This window comes from Phallusia mammillata, chromosome 4 (genome assembly GCF_965637545.1).
Source record: "Phallusia mammillata chromosome 4, kaPhaMamm4.hap1.1, whole genome shotgun sequence".
Classification (NCBI taxonomy): Eukaryota; Metazoa; Chordata; class Ascidiacea; order Phlebobranchia; family Ascidiidae; genus Phallusia; species Phallusia mammillata.
In genome coordinates, this window is record NC_137255.1 from 7305884 (window position 1) to 7327448 (window position 21565).

Below are 21565 nucleotides of genomic sequence, written 5' to 3' on the forward strand. Positions count from 1 at the left end.
GAGATGACGTCAGAAGACTTAGGATCTCCAAACAACCGTATCTTTCGATGTTCGCAAATAAAACTGTTGCCTTAGGTAAAACTAGGCTAAAATAAAAAGGGGATTTCTGACTAGAGCTCATGTTTGAGACAACAACATTCTATTGGGGTTACCTTTGCAGAAAAGAGGTAGTTTGAAAATGACGTTCAGTAACAGCTTTAGTGGTTTAACTGGTTTCTTGTAATAGTGCTATGTACTCACATAAATCTTTTCGAGTGATGTTCATTTAGTTTGCCACAAGAAAATAAATGAAGCTGTAAAACTTTGTTTTACAGCAAAGCAAGAAGTTCTGCAGAAATTTTTGGTGGCTTTTTTGCTGAACTAAAGACATGTGGTGGTTCAAAGGGCTCCGGACAACAGGCTACGTTCAGTTGAATGTATCGCTTGTATTTTTATTGATTGTATTTGTGAACATAGTGTTGGATCAGACTAATCAGTCAGAAACTTCTTCAGCAGGTAAGTATATGTTTGTAACAAAGCACAAAATTGTAATTAAAGTTGCCTAAAACGTATTTATTTTTGTTAAAGTCCGTGTAATGTTCCAAAGTATATAAGTTACATTTAAAACAGAAACTTGTGTGTTAAAAAGTTTATGCCCTATTTTTCAAGCCTAATTTTAATATGTTAGTTTATAGGCGCTAGTCATAATCACCTGACAAGAATCAACACCCCCGTTGGTAAAATCTCCAGCACAAACGTGAGTGTCCAATATGTTGCCGTACGCGAACCTGTTGCAGCGTGGTTGCTAACCCGTAATCAGTTTCTGTAGAGAGTATAAAAAGTTATCAGTTTTGTTTTGTCCAACCATGAGCTTTATCTTAAAAGCAAAAGTGTAACAGAAAATTGCATCCTGCTAAGAAAAGTTTATTTATTAGTGAGTAAATAATTTGCACAGGTCCGCGTGTAAGAACTGGCTGTTCATTTTAATTTTGAATAATCTCTGGTGTCGAAAGATTACATTTTTTCCGTAAAAATCAAACCTAGATCTCCGAATCCGCTGGTTATGCAGGTTGTTCCTGTAGGTATTCGATAGGTGGCCGAGTCATCAGGTAAGCAGATCGGCCTCACCGAAGTTGAAAATGTAAGCTAGGTGGCAAGTTGCAAAAGTGAAATGTCGTTTTCTGTCGTTATACTGTTTGTATAGAATGTATTAAAAAGTGAAATTATTTTGAATTGCTGGAAAGAATCAGTGTATTTTTACCCATTTAAGTCAAACAATTACTGTTAAATACTAAAAATCGTAATTTATATACTGAGTGCACGTGGTTCTGGGTGACTTCTGTACAAGCACTGCTTTAACTAGAGTAATATGAGAACTTACGTATTATAGCTTGGGTGGTTTATGATTTGTGTTACACCCACACTCTGAAAACCAGATACCTGGTTAGGAGTAATAATGCCGGCATTGACAGTGATCGATGATGCTCTGCAAAATTCAGAGTATTGGAAAAAACATGGAATTAATTTATCTACTACAATCATTTTTGATCATAGTAAGGGAAACATGTAACTTTTCCGAGCGCATAAAACAACTAGGCTGTTGCAAAACGTTTTTCTTAAACCCTTGTACTACAAACGTAGTAACAGTTTTATGTGCAAATAAACATACTTTTAGCAAAAGTGTACAATTTTAAAGTGTTTCTGCCGGCTTTTGCCCCCAAAATAGACATGATTTATCAAAAGCCGTCAGAAACACTTTTTGTACACAAAGCCTCACATTAACTGGTTTAAAATTGTACACTTTTGCTAAAAGTATGTTTATTTGCACATAAAACTGTTACTACGTTTGTAGTACAAGGGTTAAGAAAAAAGTTTTGCAACAGCCTAGTTGTTTTTTGCGCTCGGAAAAGTTACATGTTCCCCAAAAAAATAGTCACACAAAACAAAAGTTTATCACAAACGATTTGTTGTGCAAAGTGCATTAACGCCTAGGTGATAGAAGAAAAAAAATACGTTGACGTTTCTGGCCACGACCTGTTTACAAACTTGTTGTCACCAGTAATTCTGTGGTTCTGTCGCGAATATGAAGAAAAGAGGGAAGAATGTCCATTTGGTAAAGCAAATCAAAATCACATCAAACAAAAGTTTATCAAAAGCGATTTGCAGCGCAAAGAACACAAGTGATAGAAGAAGGGGCCTATTAACGTTTACAAGTATTTGGGGTTTCAATGAGGTTTTTGTAACTAAAATTACTATATTTTTTTCCAAACCAAGTTAGTTAATTTATAATTTTGCTCTTTACCCCACCTATCGACATTCGAAGTTTTACATTTTTTTAGTGTTTATAGTTCTACTAATTAAGTTTTAATACCAGTTGTCAGCAGACCAGTGCAGTTACTCGCATTTTTGGAAATTTATGTTTTGGAATGTGATATCTAGTTCAAAAGGCGAAACCAAAGCGTTGGTATTAACAGCCATTGATTTTTATAGACAATAATTAATTACACCACAATTAAAGAATTGTAAACAACTCACAAGGTAGTATCACAAACTTTGATTGAAACAAACGTGAATGCTACCGCATTGGCAATGTCGTAAATACGTTCTAATTTTAAAAGAAGAATAAAACATTTGGAAAATTAGCTTACCCATGTAAAGTCTGGAGCGGTCAAAACTTTTCCACATTCATCGTCGTTTGCCGGAGTTTGGACTGTAACACAGAGCAGTAATATAAGTTTTCACGACGAATCAAAAACGGAAAAATTTCAAACCTACCACATGTTATTTCGTCACTATCATCCGTACAATGCCGTATGCCATCGTAACGATTGGTGGCAGAGATACATTCTCCACTCCAGCATGCAAATTGAGTCGCATCACAACGATCTGCAAGCCCAAACGCTTATTAGCAACTACCAGTGTGCACAGATGTGCGAAATACTAATTGTCGACAAATTTTTAAGGAAGTACAACTTACGAAATTGGCGAAAATCTCTTAGTGTTTGGCGACAATGAGATCGCCAATGTAATTTGATTGGTTTTATACTACTTGTAAATGTGCGAAACAATCAGTACATTCAGTATTACTTATATTTTAACATAACAATTCGACCGAATAACATTTACAAAAATATTTTGCTGGTATAGTGGACTGCATTTTGACATGTAGCGAAAAAAAGAAAAAAAAAATTATAATTCACATTTTTGTTATTTTTCCAACAATCAACGTTATTAACAGAAAATAATACCTATGGACTGCCAACGAATAAGAAATCCAGCTCCGCTTAATGTGTTGTCGGACACAAATTCGATTCTAACCGAAGTTGATAAAGCCGCAAACTTTTTGGCTCATTTGTTCCGCAAAAATCCACTCCTGTGTACTAAAAGAGAAGAACAACAGTTAAGACGCATGATTGCAAATAAGTAATTTGCCTAGATTAGTGGTTCTCAACCTTTTATGGACCATGGCCCTCTAAAAGTAACGTTTGGAGCTCGTGACCCTCTTCAAGTAACCCTGCAAGACCTGTGGCCCTCTTAAAAAAATGTAAATGGCAATCTCATGTTGGAATTCGGTACTAATTTGGACTTTAAACAGGTCGAATAAAACAGGGGTCGGCAACCTTTTGTGCACGGCGGACCGTTTTTGAAACTAAAATTTAATCGCGGACCGATCTTCAAAAAACTACAAATATTTAGCAATAAAAACGCTTAAATTAGCTTATCATCCCCGGGATACATGGGCCAAACGGTTTGTAACATCTAACCTAAAAATTTATACGGCCCGGTAACGAAACCCTCGCGGACCGGTGGCGTAAAAATTGTAAAAATGTATATTATTATTTTAATGAGGTATTGTTTTTGTTCTCAAAAACAATTGAATCCGGCAGTGGTCGACAGAGGTCTGGATATTACGCAATGATGTGTTCTCTGTTCTTGGCCTTGGTTCTGCTGATCCAAAGATTTTAACGTGCACGAAAAGACTTTTTATAACTTATCATGTGTTTTGATTCTTGCCGTTTATTAAATAAGTCATTTAATTTATGTGATTATCACACCACAATAATTAAAATATGCATAGATACCACGCCTTTGCAGGTGTAAGCCTAAAGCATGATTATATTGCGTTCGGTTTTAATTGTTATTCGATTTGTTTCGTTTTTAGAAAAAGTCTATTGTTGTATGCACTTAGTTTGTCGTCTTTTAACCTGGCTGACAAGTTATATCAATTGATTTAAATGAAAATGATGTAAAAATGAGGCCAGGGTTATCAATGCTTATGTATGTCATATTTTGTACAAAAGCATAGTGTTTCATGTGCGTAGAAGTTTATTTTTGAAGAAAAACGAAATATAAGGTTAAAATTAAACCATGATATGTTTCCTTAATATTGACCAATTCTTTTTAACAGTTTCACTAAAATAGAGTTTTTCACCTAAATTAAATTTGTGCTTACTTTCCTGTATTCTTTTGTTTTTTGGTTGTCTATTTCCATTACAAGACGTTTATGACATCGAATAATTTTACACGCTGAACAAATCGATCAAGTATGGTTTGAAGTACAGTTTTGGTCCTGAATTTTGCAACAGAAATAGGTTCATTTTGTAACTGCTTTAGGGCAAAATGGTCCAAACTAAGACTTTCATTAAATGGAGAGGAGAGCACACAAATATGCATATGTAAAGATAATGAAACACGAAATCTCGTAAAGAAATTAAACGGTCACAATTAAAGTATAATTTGAATATATTTTATGATCAAACTTTGCTACTCACAAAAAACACATTCTTCAATATCAGTAGATAACTCTGGCAAAACTAATTCAATAACAAAACAACGATTGAACATAAAAATCTGTCATTTTGTTTATATGCTGCAAACTAACACAGTTTTAAGCATAATTAAAGCCGAAATACAATGCAATCAAAATATTAACAAGTATTTGGAAATAACTGTAGCCAATGCATGGGCATCCTGAGGTCGTTTTACCAGCACTTGACCCAGAAGTGGTAGACATAGAAATACTTGGCGACGACGTGCTGCTTTTAACGTTTGCAGTAGGAGGCTCGGTAGATAATTGGACATTAGAACTTGTTAAACTTGAAGTATTTGTCGAAACTGTGGTGGAGGGAGTAGCCGTTGCTTGACCTGGAACTGAAGTAATCGTGCCTGTTGAAGATGACGATGTGACTCCAGAAAAATCTGTTGAAATATCTGAAAAGTGATGTAGATAAACAATAACTGTACTGATTTGAAGTAAATGTAAAGTTTGGATTTGCCAATAAAAATATCAAAATGTTTAATGGCAAAGCACTACAATGCATGAAGAATTAAGGAAACACCACACATGTAGAAGATTGTAAATTCAGAAATAATATTTGTACGTTGGTTTGTAGCATTCTGAATACCTGTTTGAGAGACAGAGCTGGACTGCAAAGGATCGGTTACTGCAGAAGATGAAGGATATGCCATGCTCTCTGTAACGATCAATGTGTTACTGTTTTCTTCTCGTTCATGAGAAACTTGTTGTTATAATTGAGATGACTTGATAAAATTACATACCTGAAATATTCCACTGCAAAACAAAACCAGGAGCACTAATGATGCCATCCGAATGAAAAAGTATAGTAGCGCTTGACACGTTGTACAATGACTGAGGATACGGCCAACTACAGAATTTGGTGCCATTCTAAAAAGAGCATTGTTACAGTACAATATACACACATACATACAGTATATAATCTTACCAGACATTTGGTGCCGTTTGCAAAGCAAACATAGTCTGCTTTGCTGCAATTATTTGAATGCTCCATTTGAAGAGTGAGAAATGCAACCGAAACAAGCTACACAATTTGGGAAATTAATTTTGTTCGTAACTTATAACATTTGACAAAGCAGTATACCTTTCCTGCTGGAGGGCGTATCTCCCAGATACAGTCTAAATTAGGTGGGTAATTGTCAGGATAGTTGGGCGAAGTAATGTTTCCTCTAGTCCCGTGGGTTATAAGGCCACCACAGGACACTGCAAAACGTGGTTATAGTCAATTCCAAAGGTTTGAAATTACTATCTACTTACCTAAACCGTTATAGGAAATTAGTGTCAAACAGTTTAAACAGGTTAAATAAAGTCAGATATTGTTCATGCAATGTGTTTCGCTTGCAACGATATTTTTTTTTTCAACATGCACTCGCAGTAACAAGTAGATAAAGCGCACATGTTACATGCTTATTACCTGGTGGTGTAGTAGCTCGCCCTGCAAAATAAATACTTTTTTATTAAATAATATATATATAAGTACATAGCACTGAGCTGCTTTACATGACAGGGTGGTTGCAACATGATAAAATAAAACGTTCGGTTAACCATTGGTACGGACTGTTTAACTATGAATGCCCACGTTAAGCCCGTAAGTGTAGATACTACGGGAAATGCTCTTTGCTCCTTCAGTAACATGATGCTCCTTAGTCACACCGGTTTATATAAAGCATGTTACATTGGCCATTACTTTTCACATTAGAAATACCCCGTTCTGTAAGTATTAACATTTTTACCATTTTGGAGAGTTCTCTATAGGGATAGGGCCGTATAAAAGATGTACCTTTGAAAGTCCATGTAGCGGCAAATCCACCGTAATTAACGTTGTCGCCGGAAGTGTAAGTCAGGGTTGCCACATTGCTCGGAATTTCAACGCTATTTTGAAATGGATTAGAGCACAAACGCTTTGTTACCTACAAAAACACCAAAAGAAAGGATGTAGTTAAAATTTTTGTCAATAGTGGTAGTGGCAAAATAAAATTTTATGTTTGGAGTGTTGAGGTCAGTTGTAGTTATTTTTAGTTCAGTGAGCTGTTTGAATTAAAGACACAAGCAATGGAAACTCACCGAATCCCATGAAATTCCAACGTACTCGCTATAACAGTCGCCATTAAGTCGAATGAAGTTAAAAGTCACAACCTAAAAAATGAGCATGTCATCAACAATGACAGGAAATGAAGGATAGTTTGATTTTTTAGGTGCAAGCACAAGACTGGATTGAGCAAGTGCCTAGAAAATCAGGAATTGAACAACTTCAAATGTCGTTTAAAAACGAAACTTTCAAGACAGGCCTTCGTTAATATTTTTATTCCTTTATTTATGTAACCATTGCATCAATATATCAATAGTTTCGTGGTCAAGTTTGATTCCTTATGTTCTCCCCACCCTCCAGTCACGAGTTTATCATTCCATTGGACACCAAAGTTTCAAGTGTTTCGTGTGTCTCGAGGATTTAACGTTTAATAATAGGCCTAGGGTTGATCATTAAAAGTTTAGAAACTTTTAAACAATGGGTATATGTTACTAATTTCACAAACGAACCTGATCTAATGGAGCAGTGACTGTCCACTGACACTTCGCACTGCCCGGAAATCTGAACAACAATCCCGGCGAGGCAAGAAGGCCAAATGGCTCGTTTAAAGGTGGATTGTAACATGACTTGTCTAAACAAACCATGATATTATGATACCAATAAATTTGCGATTAAAGATATCGCTTAGCAAGAAATCTAATGAATGACAGCACATTTGGAGTAACCAAACTGCTCAACATTGCATAGGTAATGCACGAATTCTTTTAACGCTACTTACCAATCACATTTCCTTGAAAATCTGAAACAAAAGAAAAATATATATGTATATTAAAAATTTTCGTTTTTGTGTCAAAATATTCAAAAAAAATAGAATGCATGCCTACCGATTTTAGCCCACGTCAAAATGAAGCCACGCATTGACACCAGCGCATCAGAGTGAAAAATTATTGTTACATCAGATGTAAATGACAAGCCCGACTCATAACCACAAAATTTCTTCGACACCTTGGGTATTATAAAAATGAAATTTTTGTAAACGAACACAAATATATATTCTAAAAAAAGTAACCAAAACGCATACATTTTTGGTCAAGCCGTATTCAGATTTTTGCCCGCTTATGTGTAGGTAATCAAATTGACAACCGAAGCTTCGTTCCACGTTCAAAAGGAGCATATCCAGTCTTAGTTTCTGTAAAAAAATCGTTAGAAAAGTATTGCAGTAGAATTTGATGTGACAAAGTCTACCTGGTTTAATGGGTTTAATATTCGCCAACGACAATCTTGGTTGAGACTGTAATTTTGTGGGTAACCGGGAGAAATAATGAAGCCCTTGTCGCCAGTGAGGTCTTCACCACAACTGAATTCTGCGTACAGACGAAAGAAAATAATTTTCATAGCAAATACATCCCTAAGTGTAAAACGTATATTTTTTTGTTTGTTAATTCAGATTTTCAATAAAAAACAAAAACTTACTTTCGGGTAAAACATAGCTTTGCGAATCTGAAAACAAATGGAATTATAGATTTTAAGTGATCGCAATAAAGTAAAATTAAAAACATTCAAGTATTCCAGAGTAAACGAATAAGTGAGATTGGGCTAATAGCAATATGTGATATAAAACAGATACCTGTTGTAGAGTACGAAACCTGAAAGGAACCAATTCCATCGAAATTTTGGTGATCAAGTCTAAACCTTAGACTGTTGTTTGTTGAAATAAAGGACCGAAGATAATTCCATCCACAGTAGTGTTGGTTTTGCTACAAAAAACAAAAAATACAAGAGAGACTCTACTTTGCAGCATTTGTTTGTTGTAGTGAATGTCTACGAAATGATACACATCACCATTTTTCCGAAAAATAGTGAACATCATCAACGATAGCTCATCAAATATTTTCGCATAACATTTATGTACACACAACTGTTGTTTAGAACTTTGGTACCTTCACCTATAAAAACGAAAGGTAAAACAGTAAAAGATACCATCTCCTTACTTGATAAACGCTATATTTAGTTGGTTGGTCCACTTGTAGAAACTGTCCTGAGCATGAAACGTTGAATGCATCAACCGTCACGTTAATAACCTGTGCACATACATTTAACAGTATTTTACATAAAGATATAAAAAACGAAAAAAACACCGTTACACTGCAAAAAAGAAGACAATAATTTGTAAATGTAAGGATTAGATCAATTATTAAAAGGATGTTAAATACAACCCACAAAACAAAGCGTGAAAAAAAACATTTTAACATCTTTCCTACAAGCTGACACCGGGATCTATAGAGAAATAATTTCTTACTTTATTTTCATTTACTTCAACCGTCCATTCACAAGTATACTGCGTGGCATTGAACAACTTTTTGTTGGGAAATGCAACGACTCCAAATGATCCAGTGGGCTGAGTGAAATTGACACCAAAAGCACAAGGCTCAAATGATGCATCTATAAATCGTGCAGCAAACGAAACGTTTGTAAAACATTCGGTACAGATAAATACCCGACTTCATATTGAACTAATACAACGAAATATATTGCAAAAATAAATATTGCAATGTTCAAAGTCAATTTTTAATTTTAACAAGTACTTATTTTCAATGTACATTTTTCGTCAAAGATATTTTCGGCTCCAGTACCCTTGCATATATTACTCTATGAAATGTTTTTAGATGTATGCAATTTGTTTCCTACACTCAATACATTTTGGTGCAAGAGAATTGATAACCAAAAGCGTACTTTGAGATCTGGACCTTATTAACTACTTGATACAAAGATATTTAATCTGTTTTTTTATGTGTCCATGAAACTACCACGAACCTTGAAGTGAATATGTAAGAGAGAATCCCTTTCGGTTGATGGTATTGTCGGAGTGAAAATCTATAGTAAGTGGTCCCCGGTGAGAAAACAACGGGCTATTGTAGAGGAGACCACAATCATATGATGCATTCTATGCAAGACAACAATTGCATGAAGTAAGGGTTTTGAATATTGCATGTAATATAGACGTACATAAGATTTGAAACAATACAAAAGTAACAAAATATTTGAGGCAGAAAATGAAAACTTGCTTTAGTCAAACAAAAAAGAAGAACTATGGAAGACGTAAACAAGATTACATAGCCGTTTCGTACACCTAAAACAAACAGCATTTTCCAAATTAGCACATTATATTATACCTAGAATGTTGGCTTTCCTATATACTTCCATTTTATATATTCTCTATCATATTTACCGATTTACTATATACACAACATTTGATCGACACACATAATCGTTTTTGCAAACAAAAACGAATGAGTACCACAGTGTTTATGTTGCGGTGTAAAATGGTGCGATTATAGTCACTTTCGTTTTCTTTTAGGTGTCATTATTGATTCTTCCTATGTAATCCCTCGTTTTGACCTCGATATTGCTGTCCAAGTTCAGTTTTTAGGCACAAATTTTCTTAGAAAATCTAAACTTTCCCTCCAGGAAAGGGGACCCATAAAAATAAGTTAACAAAGTATACTGAACTTATAGAGCACATATTTTAACTTTCATTTTTAAAAACAAACCTGTGAAGTGTTTGCTATTCTTAAATAGTCCAAATGACAGTCGTAAATGCCTTCGATATCCATAGTGTATTGTATTGTGATAATCTGAAAACAAAATTAGTCATTCTCTTTCAAACGACTTCTATATCTCAGAAACGTACCTGGTCAGGCCGTGCATTTATTATCCACCTGCAATCCTGGTTGTTGTCGTAATTCATTGGATAATTTGGTGAGTGAATGACACCGGAAGTGTTAGTGATCACGTAACCGCAGGTAAAAACTAAAAAAATGATTAATAGCAAAACATATGATCCTTGTAAAATGTAGGCTAACAAACCCGAACCTACCAGTAGCTGGCGTAATTGTGTAGTTCACAGGATCTAGAAAAATACCCAAAATTTAGTTCTCGTGTTGAGGGTAATTACAATTTTCATTGATTACACGGTTTAATTGGAACCAAGTTTGACAAACAAACAAAAAAACAACAACAAAAAACAGACTAAGTAAGCAAATATAAACAGTTGATAAAAGTCGCACACCTCCAGCTTCATATCAACACATAAAAAACATTTTATAAATACTTTCTCAAAATTATAAAAAACATTTCTCAAACGAAATACGAATAATCGAGAAAGCACTGTAATTACCATCTGAAGTTAAAAAAGAAAAAACACTAATTTTTAATTTGGTGAAATGCTATAAATATCACATTTGTGTAAGCCCTCAATAGCAGAAGTGATTACTTACATGTTGCTACAAAAAAGCAAGTTTTCTTACCGACAGCATCCCAGTTGATAGTCACGTGACCTGGACTTGTGTATGTTCCTTCCCAGAAATAACTCAACACCACGTATATCATATTGGAATTCGACACGAACGACTTTGGTTTAGAATTTGAACACAGAGGTTGCTTGTACTGTAATACAACGCACAGCGTGTTTAAATTCCAGAAAGTTCTCATCTAAGGCACCCTAAATTCAGCGGACATCCGGATTTAAAGTTACTGCCGACTGACAAAAGTGTGTCAGGATGATGCATAAAGAGCAGGAGATACACTTCTGGTTGCATAGAAGCAACCTTTTTTTGCCATTTTTAGTCTTGCATTCAACAAAGAAACGAACTTAAAAACAGCCTATTATTATTTCCAATACACACACGATCGCACAAAAGTGGTTGGCAATTACTATGTTTTGTTAAAGGTATTGCTAACAATAATTATGTTTTAAAGTTTCCCGCGTGACTAAGTCCATACCCAAGCGTTTCTTAATATTACACTGCATAAAAATTTACTTAAATAGTCGAGATTTTTTAAACAACACTAGTACCCGTATGAGTTCTATATTGTTTTTGTATTCTATTTCTTACCACGTTTTGCCACCGAGAACCTTGGTAAACCTGAATGTATAGTCTGCTGCATTCCAGACTGGATGATAAATTGTATTCCAAAAAGCTAACGTTTAGAACCTAGAAAACATAAAGATGCGACAAACTTTTTAATTTATGTGTTAAAATAGCGTAATTTAAACCTTTCCATATGATGCTTGAACTATCCAGGTACAGTAGGTACTTGGGTATTCATCTGTCGTAGTTCCAGGTATTGCCAAAGAGCCTTGGTTTTCGTAAAAAAAGTTGTCCGCCTTGCAACCTATTGTGTTCCCATGTGAAAGTTTATTCAGTTTATTATTGTAAAGTTTTTAAAACTAAATGATAGTGGCATTGCAGAGCTATCAACATTTACTGTCCAAGTAAAAAAGCATTACTGTTAAAGTGCCCAATTCTCAACCAGTAACTGCTGAACGAAGCTGAACTGACAGCAGAACTAAAAAATCACAGTGACTAACTTATGATAACAGTACCTGGTCGCCATCTCGTCGTGCCTGAAGAAAAGAAAAATACAAATTTGAAATGCAGCGCTGAATTATATTCCTTCAACAACATTGAAACGATTTGGAGCAAAAGCAACAAGTCAAAATTTGCGAAAAACGGCTACCTACCATTCGAAGTAGTAGTATTGGTGATAGCAGTTGGATTGGTTTCTTTAAAGTAAAAATAAAGACAAAAGGAATAAATAATATATATTGTCGCAAATTATCTGGAACTTCGACAAAGTAGTAGTATTGTTATCAAACAATAAAAACAAACTAAACAAACAAACCATAGTAGCTTGAAGTAAATGGGATGTTGGTTGAGTTAATCGTTGTGTTCAAAACTACATCTGGAAAATAAAGAAATGGATAAAGTCTAGAAGGAAATAACATTTAAAAACTAAAAATGAGTGAAAATAACTTGCATAATTGCAAACTTCGGGAGTGCAAAAGTAACAAGTAAAAGCTAAAAAGACAACTTGCAAATTCTACCAAAATTAACAAAAAACATCTTACCTGTGCCATACCAGTAAAGGTAGAACCCGTTGCCCCCAAGAAACGCATCGGAATGAAAAGTAACAGTTGCGTACGAATAAAAACGATGGGAAAAAAATTCATTGGAACAATATCTTTGGCCGGTCTGAAAATAAATGAATGTCTGCAATTTCATACTGTGGTTATTAAAATCATGACTCTTACAGGTTTGCCATCAAGGGAGATCTCCAAATAGTCGAAGGAGCAATTCCCGCTTCTTTCAAGATCGATGGAGGAAGAATAAAGAGTATATCTTGAGTACTGAAATAGCGACATTTATAGATTATTTGCAACGCACAAACACAAGTAATTCTAAAATTTAAGAAATAAGGGATACACCCACTCCAAATCATTTAGTTAGTTATGAACCTGTCCTGAAGGGGGAACAATTTTCCAAAAGCAGTCAAGGTTAGAAGAGTAACCATTCGGATAATTTGGGGACTGGATATTGTCACTTGTTCTGTTAAAGGTGCCGGCGCACGAAGCTGCAAAATAGGTATGTAAAACGCAAATTTGCTCAAATTTCATTTTTAGTTTTAAAAATTGTCTTACCTGGCGCACTTGTATTACGATCTGTAAAAACATATATCTTTAAATTTTAAGTTTTAATAAAAGGGCGCCAATAATAAACAGAATGGGAATTCTTGATAGTTTTTAGGTTTGAAACGACAACTTTATGATAAACACTGTAAGCGGTTCAACTGAACCAAACCTTTGGAACTTTTTCTTCTACATAAGTAGAACATAAGTAAGTACATTTTACAAGCAATTAAAACAAATTAAAAATTAAGAGAATCAAATTAAACAAAATTATTCAAAAAACGTTTTTGAGAAGTAGGTGTTAAACTATAGTTACTATTTGCAGCGTAAAGTAATGAACGTAATGAGACGGGTTAAAATATATTTTGACACACATCTAATCTTCCAATAATACATAAACATTTAAATCTGTGTGAATCGCTCATTTGTGACGAAACGTATCAACAAACTTGCGTTAGAAAAAAATAAACAACCAAAAACTGTACGATGCCCCTTCAAAGAAAGCATTAATGAGCAGAAAATGTAAAAATGTTTAAAAAAGGTTATCAAGTACTCAAACTTGTAATATTACCTGTCATTCTCCAATATAGCAGAAATCCTCGATAGTTTGTTTGATGGTCGGAATTAAACGACAAAGCAACTGTATTACCGGGAGTTATCAAAGTGTAATGTCGTCTTGGCAACGTACAAATCCTCTTGGTAGCCTAAGCAAACAAATATATGAAACAAGTAAACGAATGTTAGTAACAAGTAAATAAACGTGTAAACGAATCATTCACATTGTGACTAAAATATCCGAAAAGCACATTTAGCTAAAACTTGTTAAACGATAGAAACATGCTATGCATTTAAGTCACAGAATGGACTTACAGATGTAGTATTTTCTGATATCTCCAAATAGACACCAGTACAGGTGTGATAGCTGTACGGAAGGTTGAATGTTACAAATCTCATCTCAATAACCTGAATCATAAACGTAAATGATTATTATTTAAATTTTACGTTTCAAATCCCACCAACATTTAAAACCACAAGATTTTGAAAAAAAAACACTCTTCAGTTTTTTTTTTTCACAAACCTTTATTGTTCCCGTACACCGTTTAAAATTGACATAGCGATTTCATGCACTTTTTAGACTGCTGCAAAAAAATCGACATTTTAACGAGCACAAAAAGTGCCGAAATGGTGGTGCATGTGCCATAATACAGACACCGGACAAATTATGCGTCAAGTTACTACACTTTGTGAACGCATTTGGCGGTATGGTGCACATAAAACGTTTACCCTAAGCTGTATCAAAAAGGAAATTCATTGAATAGTTTGTTTAAGATTTTGATTTCAAAGTAAACGTCATAAGTTTACCTTTTGTGAAGGTGCTGTAAGGAACCAAGTGCATCTCGTGTGACTGGGATAAGTTTCGGGAAATCCTGGGGAACTTAGAAAGCCGGTTTCGTTTGTCAAGTCTCTGGCCTGACACGAAGGTGCTAAAACAATGTAAGCATTAATTAAACCAAATCACTTTAACAAACCAACGGGCTATCATCAAATAAATATGTGGACACCTATTAAATTTGTATTTAAATTTCTACTTACTTGCTACGGCTCCTGTGCTATCTGAAAAAAAAGCAAATAGATTACAAAAAAATGTTCAGTAATGTTGAAAAAGTTTATTTTTTGACCAACATTTTATGTTCATGTTTGTTGTTTCCGAGGTTTTTAAGGAACAATGTGATTAGTATTATTAATCCAAGCTTTCGTTGGTTTTATTTGTGAAAAATTTTTACACTCAAGCCGGGTAATTGATGTAAGGCTGTCTTAATTTACACGAAGAAAACTTTAAGTCTGATTTCAGAAAAAACATTAACCGCATACCAGTGATGGGGAGACTCGAGTCAGTGACTCGACTCGAGTCCGACTCGAGTCACCTTTTTCAAAGACTTGACTTGACTCGAGTCTCAGCTGTGAAAATACGACTAGACTTGGATTCGTCTTAGTAGAGACTCGACTCAGACTCGGACCCGTTATTTCACCAACAAAACAACTTCCTTTGCAAGACACAACTTACTTTGCAAGCTCCAAGCCAGTACAAATCCTTTTCCGGTCACACTGTTATCAGACTTAAACGTGATAATTGGATTATAGTCTGGCACAGATATTGATGTATCCGTATACCTTGGACTACCGCAGTGCGTTTCCCCCTGTTAACAATATTTGCAGCTCATTTTGTATGAAAGCAAATAAACAAACTCAGTAACCAACCTTTGAATTATTATGGTAGCCAATGTGAAGAAAATCTGCACGACAATCAAGGGACTGTTCGATGTCCATCTCCAAAAGGAAAATGCGAATTATCTAAAGATGAAAAAAGGCAACATGTAAATACATTGTGCAAATCGAACTAAAGTCATAGCTAGTCACGAAAACACCAAAAACTGTCAAATTGTAACTAACATTGACTTTCTATTAATACACATATCAGAAGTAACAACAAGGAGTATCACCAGACTATATACGATGCAGTAAAAGGTAAAGCAGCATTTTTGTAAAGCAGAGCAAATAATTGTTAAAAATTAACTGAAGTCCGCAGTGATATAGCAACCACCAAACCAAAATATAACACAGTAAATCGTAGAGTAAAAAATAAACCGTTCCCCACAAATGGTAATTGCCTAGTCATAAAACGTAGAATGTTGTATGGTTACCAATCGTCCTCGCAACTCATTTGTTGGGTAGGGTATCGGTACTATAAATTAATTCATGTCAATCCCACTGAGATAACGGGGTAGGTGAATTCGTCAAAAAAGTGTTTTTCTAGAAGTGATTTTGATTGCTATTTTTGCACACAAACAAATCAACTAACATGATTTTTTCTATTCTGTATCTTCCATCGACATGCAAAGTTGTTGGGATAACTGTCAGGGTAGTTGGGCGATGTGATAATTCCGTTGGCTTCCGTCAAAGTAAAGGAACAATTCAAAACTGCGAAAACCAGAGCTGGTGAAAAGTTATTTGGACGTTTAACAAAAACTACAAAAGAGAAAACTTACCTTCCGGCAGTAGAGTAGTGTTTCGTAGTTCTAAAACCACATGCCAATTTAACAAAGTTACACAAAACTAATCATTTAAAACAGGGGTCACCAAACTACGGCCCGGCCGGATCCGGCCCGCGTACCACATTTTTCATAGTTAGCAAAATCGAATTGATCATTTGTAACATTCAAAGAGTATTCTACTCCTTACGAAAGTTTTGCTGTCGCGATTTGTAAAATTTATATTACGTATTTTCATAGGATAACAACGCCCAGGATTGATGCAAAGCCAGTTGTTACGTCATAGACAAGACTACAAGTGTTAATTGTGCACAAACAATTGCCTTCTTTTGTTACTTGTGACGAAATATACAGTTTAATAGTCGCATAACCGAAGTTTAGGATTGTAGAAAGACCATATCTTGACGCCCCTATAAAAATTGCCTGGCGGGCTAAGTTAGGAAAGACGGCGCAAGGACATTTAAACTATGCGGCCCGCGCGAATCATTATTAATCTCATCCGGCCCGCAGTGAAAAAAGTTTGGTGACCCCTGATTTAAAACGTCGAAGGTTTACATGCACACTTTAGATGACAAAATGATCAAAACTTATTTTCAGTCAAGCAGCGTCACAGCTTAAGTTTTATGCTGTTTTTTTATGCAGTTCAAAAAAGTTTTGAAAATGCCTTTACCGCTGGTTTTGTGCATTACGCAGTAATAATAAGTTTATGACTATGACTCAATTATTTTAAAAATAAATCATCACTTTTTGTTGGACAAAAATCGACTCCTAATTATACCTGAGGAATTCCACGTAACTTCAAACAAACTCCGGGTACTGTAGGAATATGTGTTGTACACGAAAATAATGTTTGAAGACGAAGTAAAGCTTTTCGGTGGTGTGTTGCAAATATTCCCATCAAACTGTAAAAGTTAAATCGAGTAAATAATGCAGATTTTTTCGTGGTTGTGGTATTCAATTTGGTAGCGAAATATGTTATTTGCATCCAACAAATTTCTTAAAGACTAACGTTAAAAATACACATAAAAAATCATAGAACATGAAGAGTTATAGATGTAAGTTCCGAAAAATCACTTAGTCGTTCACCCTTTGGTTTTAAAGATATATATATTTCGCTATTACAGCATCGTCAGTATCTACGAACAAGCAGAAAGATTCATAAAAAATTAATGAAAACAGTATGCATAAAAGACCTACCAATAAAAGTGTAAAATGGAATGGCATACTGTTTTCATTAATTTTTTATGAATCTTTCTGCTTGTTCGTAGACATTCCATTTTACGATGCTGTAATAGCGAAATATATATATCTTTAAAACCAAAGGGTGAACGACTAAGTGATTTTTCGGAACTTACATCTATTGATATAAGGATTTTTAGTCTTCATCCACCAAGCAACGGACTGGGTGATTCGAGCTTTAAGTTTCAATTACGAGTATAACATGAAGAGTTGTAATTTTATTGCATTAATCTCAATCAGTGCCAGCTAAAGTAGTAGGTAGTAGGCTTACCAAGTGGTTTTTAAAAATATCAAAATCAACATACAACTAGTACTAGCAGTCACTATCAGTCTGGAAAATGTAACATAAAAAATACCAAGTTATTGCGACGTTCGTCATAAACCCTCAAGTAGTCATTGTAGCATGATGTGTTGCTGCTAAACTTGGTAAAGGACACAGTGACCTCCTGCAACCAATTAAACATAAGCAGTTTTACAAGACACTTTACCAACTACAAATATTTGACTAACCTTTCCTTCCTGAACAAGCAACGTCCACTTGCACTTTAATGTTAAATACACATTTGAATTGGAAAATGCCTCATTTGAGAAGGTGCCGGAGAGTGATGTTAGATTAACTCCACCAGCACAAGGAGCAAAAGACAAATCTGGAAAATAAATCATGACCTATATATTTGTTGTGCCGTTTAAAAGGGATGAGTCAAAACTGTAAATGTTCTCGAGAAACGCTCGGTGCATTTGTAACGTCACAAACATTCCCGATTCCACGTTAGTTTTGTAACTTTACAAGGCCCCTAACGTCACCAGCGGGGTATTAAGCTGTACAGGCCCCAGAAGTTGGCGTTTTCCATCTAACACATTTTTGAAAAAGTCCTTGTTCTCCTTAGATACCCCCTCGAACATTAGCAGGGCATGAATATGCAAATTTAGTACTCGGGTCAGTTTGTGCAACTGCTCGGCCGAGCACCGAAAACAGCGAGGCTCGGTAGCGAGTACTCGGGTTCTGGCTCGGTTCGGCCCACCTGTACCGTTTAACATTTAACAGCTTCTTATCTTTGTCGTTTGTAGAAGGTGAGGTACTACAGGATTCATTCTAAGCTTTGGTCCTAACACAACATACCTACAATCTGATAGTCAAGAGCGAATCCAGAATAGCTGACCATGTCATCGGAATGAAAATATAGATCGGTCTCTCCAAGGTAAAATACATTATTCGCAAAGAATTTGCAGAAGGTTGTAGTGTTCTAAAAACATGTTTTCAACATTTACAAAATAATCACTCAAATCACTATCTTACTATATTTGTATGTATACCAAATGACTTACTTTATTAGCCGAAATGATCAAATAGTCCCAACGACAATCGTATATGTATTCGATTTCGATACTCCGAAAATAGATTAGAACGTACTAAAAAAGAGTATAAAACACATGTTATGCTTTTGTAATGAGAAAATTTGTATATGATAAACTAAATCTACAAACTACCTCATTGCTTGTAGCTGGTATGACCCAATGACAATCTTGATTGTTTGGGTATTTGGAGGGATAATTTGGAGAGTAAATTGTTCCATTTCTCTTTGCAACACTATGTCCACAATTGAAAGCTAAAAATGATATACAACAAAACGTGTTAGATAAATTTCCAAGATATACCCTTATTGATCTGGCATACGCAAAAAATGCACAAACAAACAATAAAGCCTTACAATATTTTTATAACTTTAAATCACAAAAACTTACTTGTTGCAGGGGTGGGAGAAAATGTTACTGGACCTAGAAACATATCAACTTGTTTAATAGTCCTTTAGGTTTAACCTTTTACAAACATAGTTACTAATAACAAACAGTAAGGCTAAAATTTTAAAACTTTAGCGATATTAAGAAAGAGTCAGTTAAAAGACATTGTTCAAACTGCAAAACAGACATGTATTTTACGACAAATTATATTAAAACAACAAAAACTAAGGAATGGTTTACCTGCAACGGACCATTGGATCTCCATGTTTCCAATGCCGGGATTTGCATTACCATAGTAACTGTAGTAATTGTATGTAATCTGTACTACATTTGACGCCGATGTGAACGATCGTGGTGGTTTTGACCAACAAACTTCGTTAAACTATAAAAAAATCGTTTATAGCATACGCATTTTTTTCAATAAAAGAGTACAAAACTAAAGTTAATATTACATACCACACTCTGGTATGACCGACCATTGTAAAATCGAAAGTAATTTTCATAGCAGTGTGTCTGGTTAGACAGATTGAACACCGGAAAGCTGATGTTTATTGCCTGTGGAAAACATTTAGTTTTAGTACGTACATGTTATTCATACAGACCTAAACCTGGATCCCTATGTGGGCTGTGCAATCAAACCGTAGGAAAGGTGGGTGCCTAAGCGTTTTACGTTTTGTTTTTAATGATTGTTAAATTGGTTGTATACAGTTTTTAGCACAAGGCAACTGAATTGGGGTGAAATTAAGTCCGAAATTTTGATCCAAAATAATAAAAAAACTATGTTGTATCTTACCCTGCCAGGTTCAACTTGGATGGTCCACGTGCAATACAGGGAATTAGTGATCGGATACGTAATATCGGCTGGAATAAGGATTTTACCAGATGTGCCGCTTAGAAATACACCGCTAGAGAGACAAGCTAAAAGAAAGTGCACAAAGTAAAAAAAATCAAAGATCTTGCATATTTTATATTTATTACAAATTGTTCGTTTTATATCATAGGCTATTTTAAAAAATAATAGAAGTTTTTTAAAAAATGCGACTTCATATCACACTAAATGTGTAACCTTTAAAACTAAAATTAAAAACTGGTTAACAGAAACTTGTAATGAAAGTTACGTGCCTTTTGAACTTGAAGTGTTGGCAACTGCTGTTGATTCTGAAATACAAAAAGCGCAAGTGTGGACTAAAACTGAAAATCATGACAGATGGAAAAAACGTGAGGTGCTACGAAATGAAGACTAATTTAGTTAAAAATTTCGAACAAAAATAAAACAAATACAAACCACTGTAGCTCGGAGTAAATGGATGCTGTGTCGATTTCCACGCTGTACCTAAAATATAAGATCATTGACAAAATGAAACAAAGAAAAATATAATTTGGTACAAGGTAACGTCAGGACACACGTTATATGTAACAATCCAAAGTAATAAAAAAACTTAAACTAAGTTTAAATAGAAAAATACAGTTCGGCGTTTCAGATTAACACATAAAAATGAAAAACACGCACCGTTTGGGGAATAAGTATATGGCATAGAAGTTGCGTTGATCAATGGATCTGCAAAATAGAATAAAATAAAATAAAAAATTGCTAATTTACATACAAAATGAACTGTGTTTCTTACCTGACCCATACCAGAAAATATTCATTCCCGATGCCGTAATAAACGCATCAGAATGAAAGGTGACAGTAGCATACGACAAAAATTTGATTGAAAAATATTCATGATAGCAAAACCTTTGATGGTTCTACAAAAACAAGAAAATTAATCAGTACAAAAATGTTTAAAAGAGACAAAAAAATACCTGTCTGCCATCATACGAGATTTCTAGGTAATCGAATGAGCAATTCGCATTCCTCTCCAGTTCAATGAAGGAATATGAAATATAGTAGCTGTTGTACTGGAAGAGATACAGGAAATACTTTAGCGCAAAATTATTAGAACACCTAATCATATATTTTGTTTAAACTTGATTGCATCTTTGGTGCTAAAAAATGATAGTGATATTCTAAACGCGCAATGGCAAAACCGAACCGTTTGATAATAAAAGGTCGATTATTTATTAAATTATTTATGGCAACATTCGCAAACGGTTTGGTTGTTATCTAAGAACCTGTCCTGCAGGTGGGGTAATCTTCCATGTACAATCAACTTTAGACGGGTAGCCATTGGGGTAATTGGGCGACTGGATGGATCCTCTTACGCTGTTGAAGATGCCACCGCATGAAACTGAAATAAAAC

General features: G+C 34.8%; 1 protein-coding gene across 1 annotated transcript in view; it reads right to left on the reverse strand.

Annotated features, from left to right (window-relative positions):
• Positions 1 to 4845: 4845 nt before the first annotated feature.
• LOC145224136 (cubilin-like) overlaps positions 4846 to 21565 on the reverse strand; it is a 28251-nt gene continuing 11531 nt past the window's right edge. Inside the window, exons 39-93 of the mRNA XM_080090569.1 lie at positions 21438 to 21553; positions 21129 to 21224; positions 20948 to 21071; positions 20833 to 20880; positions 20608 to 20655; positions 20445 to 20480; positions 20116 to 20240; positions 19779 to 19877; positions 19563 to 19704; positions 19326 to 19358; positions 19071 to 19189; positions 18909 to 18992; positions 18703 to 18826; positions 18093 to 18229; positions 17939 to 18028; positions 17122 to 17245; positions 16341 to 16370; positions 16154 to 16272; positions 15553 to 15645; positions 15359 to 15491; positions 14887 to 14907; positions 14656 to 14777; positions 14164 to 14256; positions 13865 to 13997; positions 13306 to 13326; positions 13123 to 13238; positions 12919 to 13014; positions 12736 to 12859; positions 12510 to 12569; positions 12349 to 12390; positions 12211 to 12231; positions 11881 to 11999; positions 11720 to 11818; positions 11132 to 11270; positions 10702 to 10734; positions 10516 to 10634; positions 10376 to 10459; positions 9639 to 9768; positions 9124 to 9266; positions 8816 to 8905; positions 8452 to 8581; positions 8298 to 8324; positions 8070 to 8188; positions 7906 to 8013; positions 7709 to 7829; positions 7603 to 7623; positions 7334 to 7455; positions 6860 to 6931; positions 6576 to 6705; positions 6210 to 6230; positions 5880 to 5998; positions 5724 to 5819; positions 5539 to 5665; positions 5385 to 5453; positions 4846 to 5190 (exon numbers count right to left, since the gene is read on the reverse strand). Of these exons, the coding sequence (XP_079946695.1) occupies positions 4868 to 5190; positions 5385 to 5453; positions 5539 to 5665; positions 5724 to 5819; positions 5880 to 5998; positions 6210 to 6230; positions 6576 to 6705; positions 6860 to 6931; positions 7334 to 7455; positions 7603 to 7623; positions 7709 to 7829; positions 7906 to 8013; positions 8070 to 8188; positions 8298 to 8324; positions 8452 to 8581; positions 8816 to 8905; positions 9124 to 9266; positions 9639 to 9768; positions 10376 to 10459; positions 10516 to 10634; positions 10702 to 10734; positions 11132 to 11270; positions 11720 to 11818; positions 11881 to 11999; positions 12211 to 12231; positions 12349 to 12390; positions 12510 to 12569; positions 12736 to 12859; positions 12919 to 13014; positions 13123 to 13238; positions 13306 to 13326; positions 13865 to 13997; positions 14164 to 14256; positions 14656 to 14777; positions 14887 to 14907; positions 15359 to 15491; positions 15553 to 15645; positions 16154 to 16272; positions 16341 to 16370; positions 17122 to 17245; positions 17939 to 18028; positions 18093 to 18229; positions 18703 to 18826; positions 18909 to 18992; positions 19071 to 19189; positions 19326 to 19358; positions 19563 to 19704; positions 19779 to 19877; positions 20116 to 20240; positions 20445 to 20480; positions 20608 to 20655; positions 20833 to 20880; positions 20948 to 21071; positions 21129 to 21224; positions 21438 to 21553 (5330 nt within the window). The 3' untranslated portion in view covers positions 4846 to 4867. The remainder of the gene's footprint in view (positions 5191 to 5384; positions 5454 to 5538; positions 5666 to 5723; positions 5820 to 5879; positions 5999 to 6209; positions 6231 to 6575; positions 6706 to 6859; positions 6932 to 7333; positions 7456 to 7602; positions 7624 to 7708; positions 7830 to 7905; positions 8014 to 8069; positions 8189 to 8297; positions 8325 to 8451; positions 8582 to 8815; positions 8906 to 9123; positions 9267 to 9638; positions 9769 to 10375; positions 10460 to 10515; positions 10635 to 10701; positions 10735 to 11131; positions 11271 to 11719; positions 11819 to 11880; positions 12000 to 12210; positions 12232 to 12348; positions 12391 to 12509; positions 12570 to 12735; positions 12860 to 12918; positions 13015 to 13122; positions 13239 to 13305; positions 13327 to 13864; positions 13998 to 14163; positions 14257 to 14655; positions 14778 to 14886; positions 14908 to 15358; positions 15492 to 15552; positions 15646 to 16153; positions 16273 to 16340; positions 16371 to 17121; positions 17246 to 17938; positions 18029 to 18092; positions 18230 to 18702; positions 18827 to 18908; positions 18993 to 19070; positions 19190 to 19325; positions 19359 to 19562; positions 19705 to 19778; positions 19878 to 20115; positions 20241 to 20444; positions 20481 to 20607; positions 20656 to 20832; positions 20881 to 20947; positions 21072 to 21128; positions 21225 to 21437; positions 21554 to 21565) is intronic.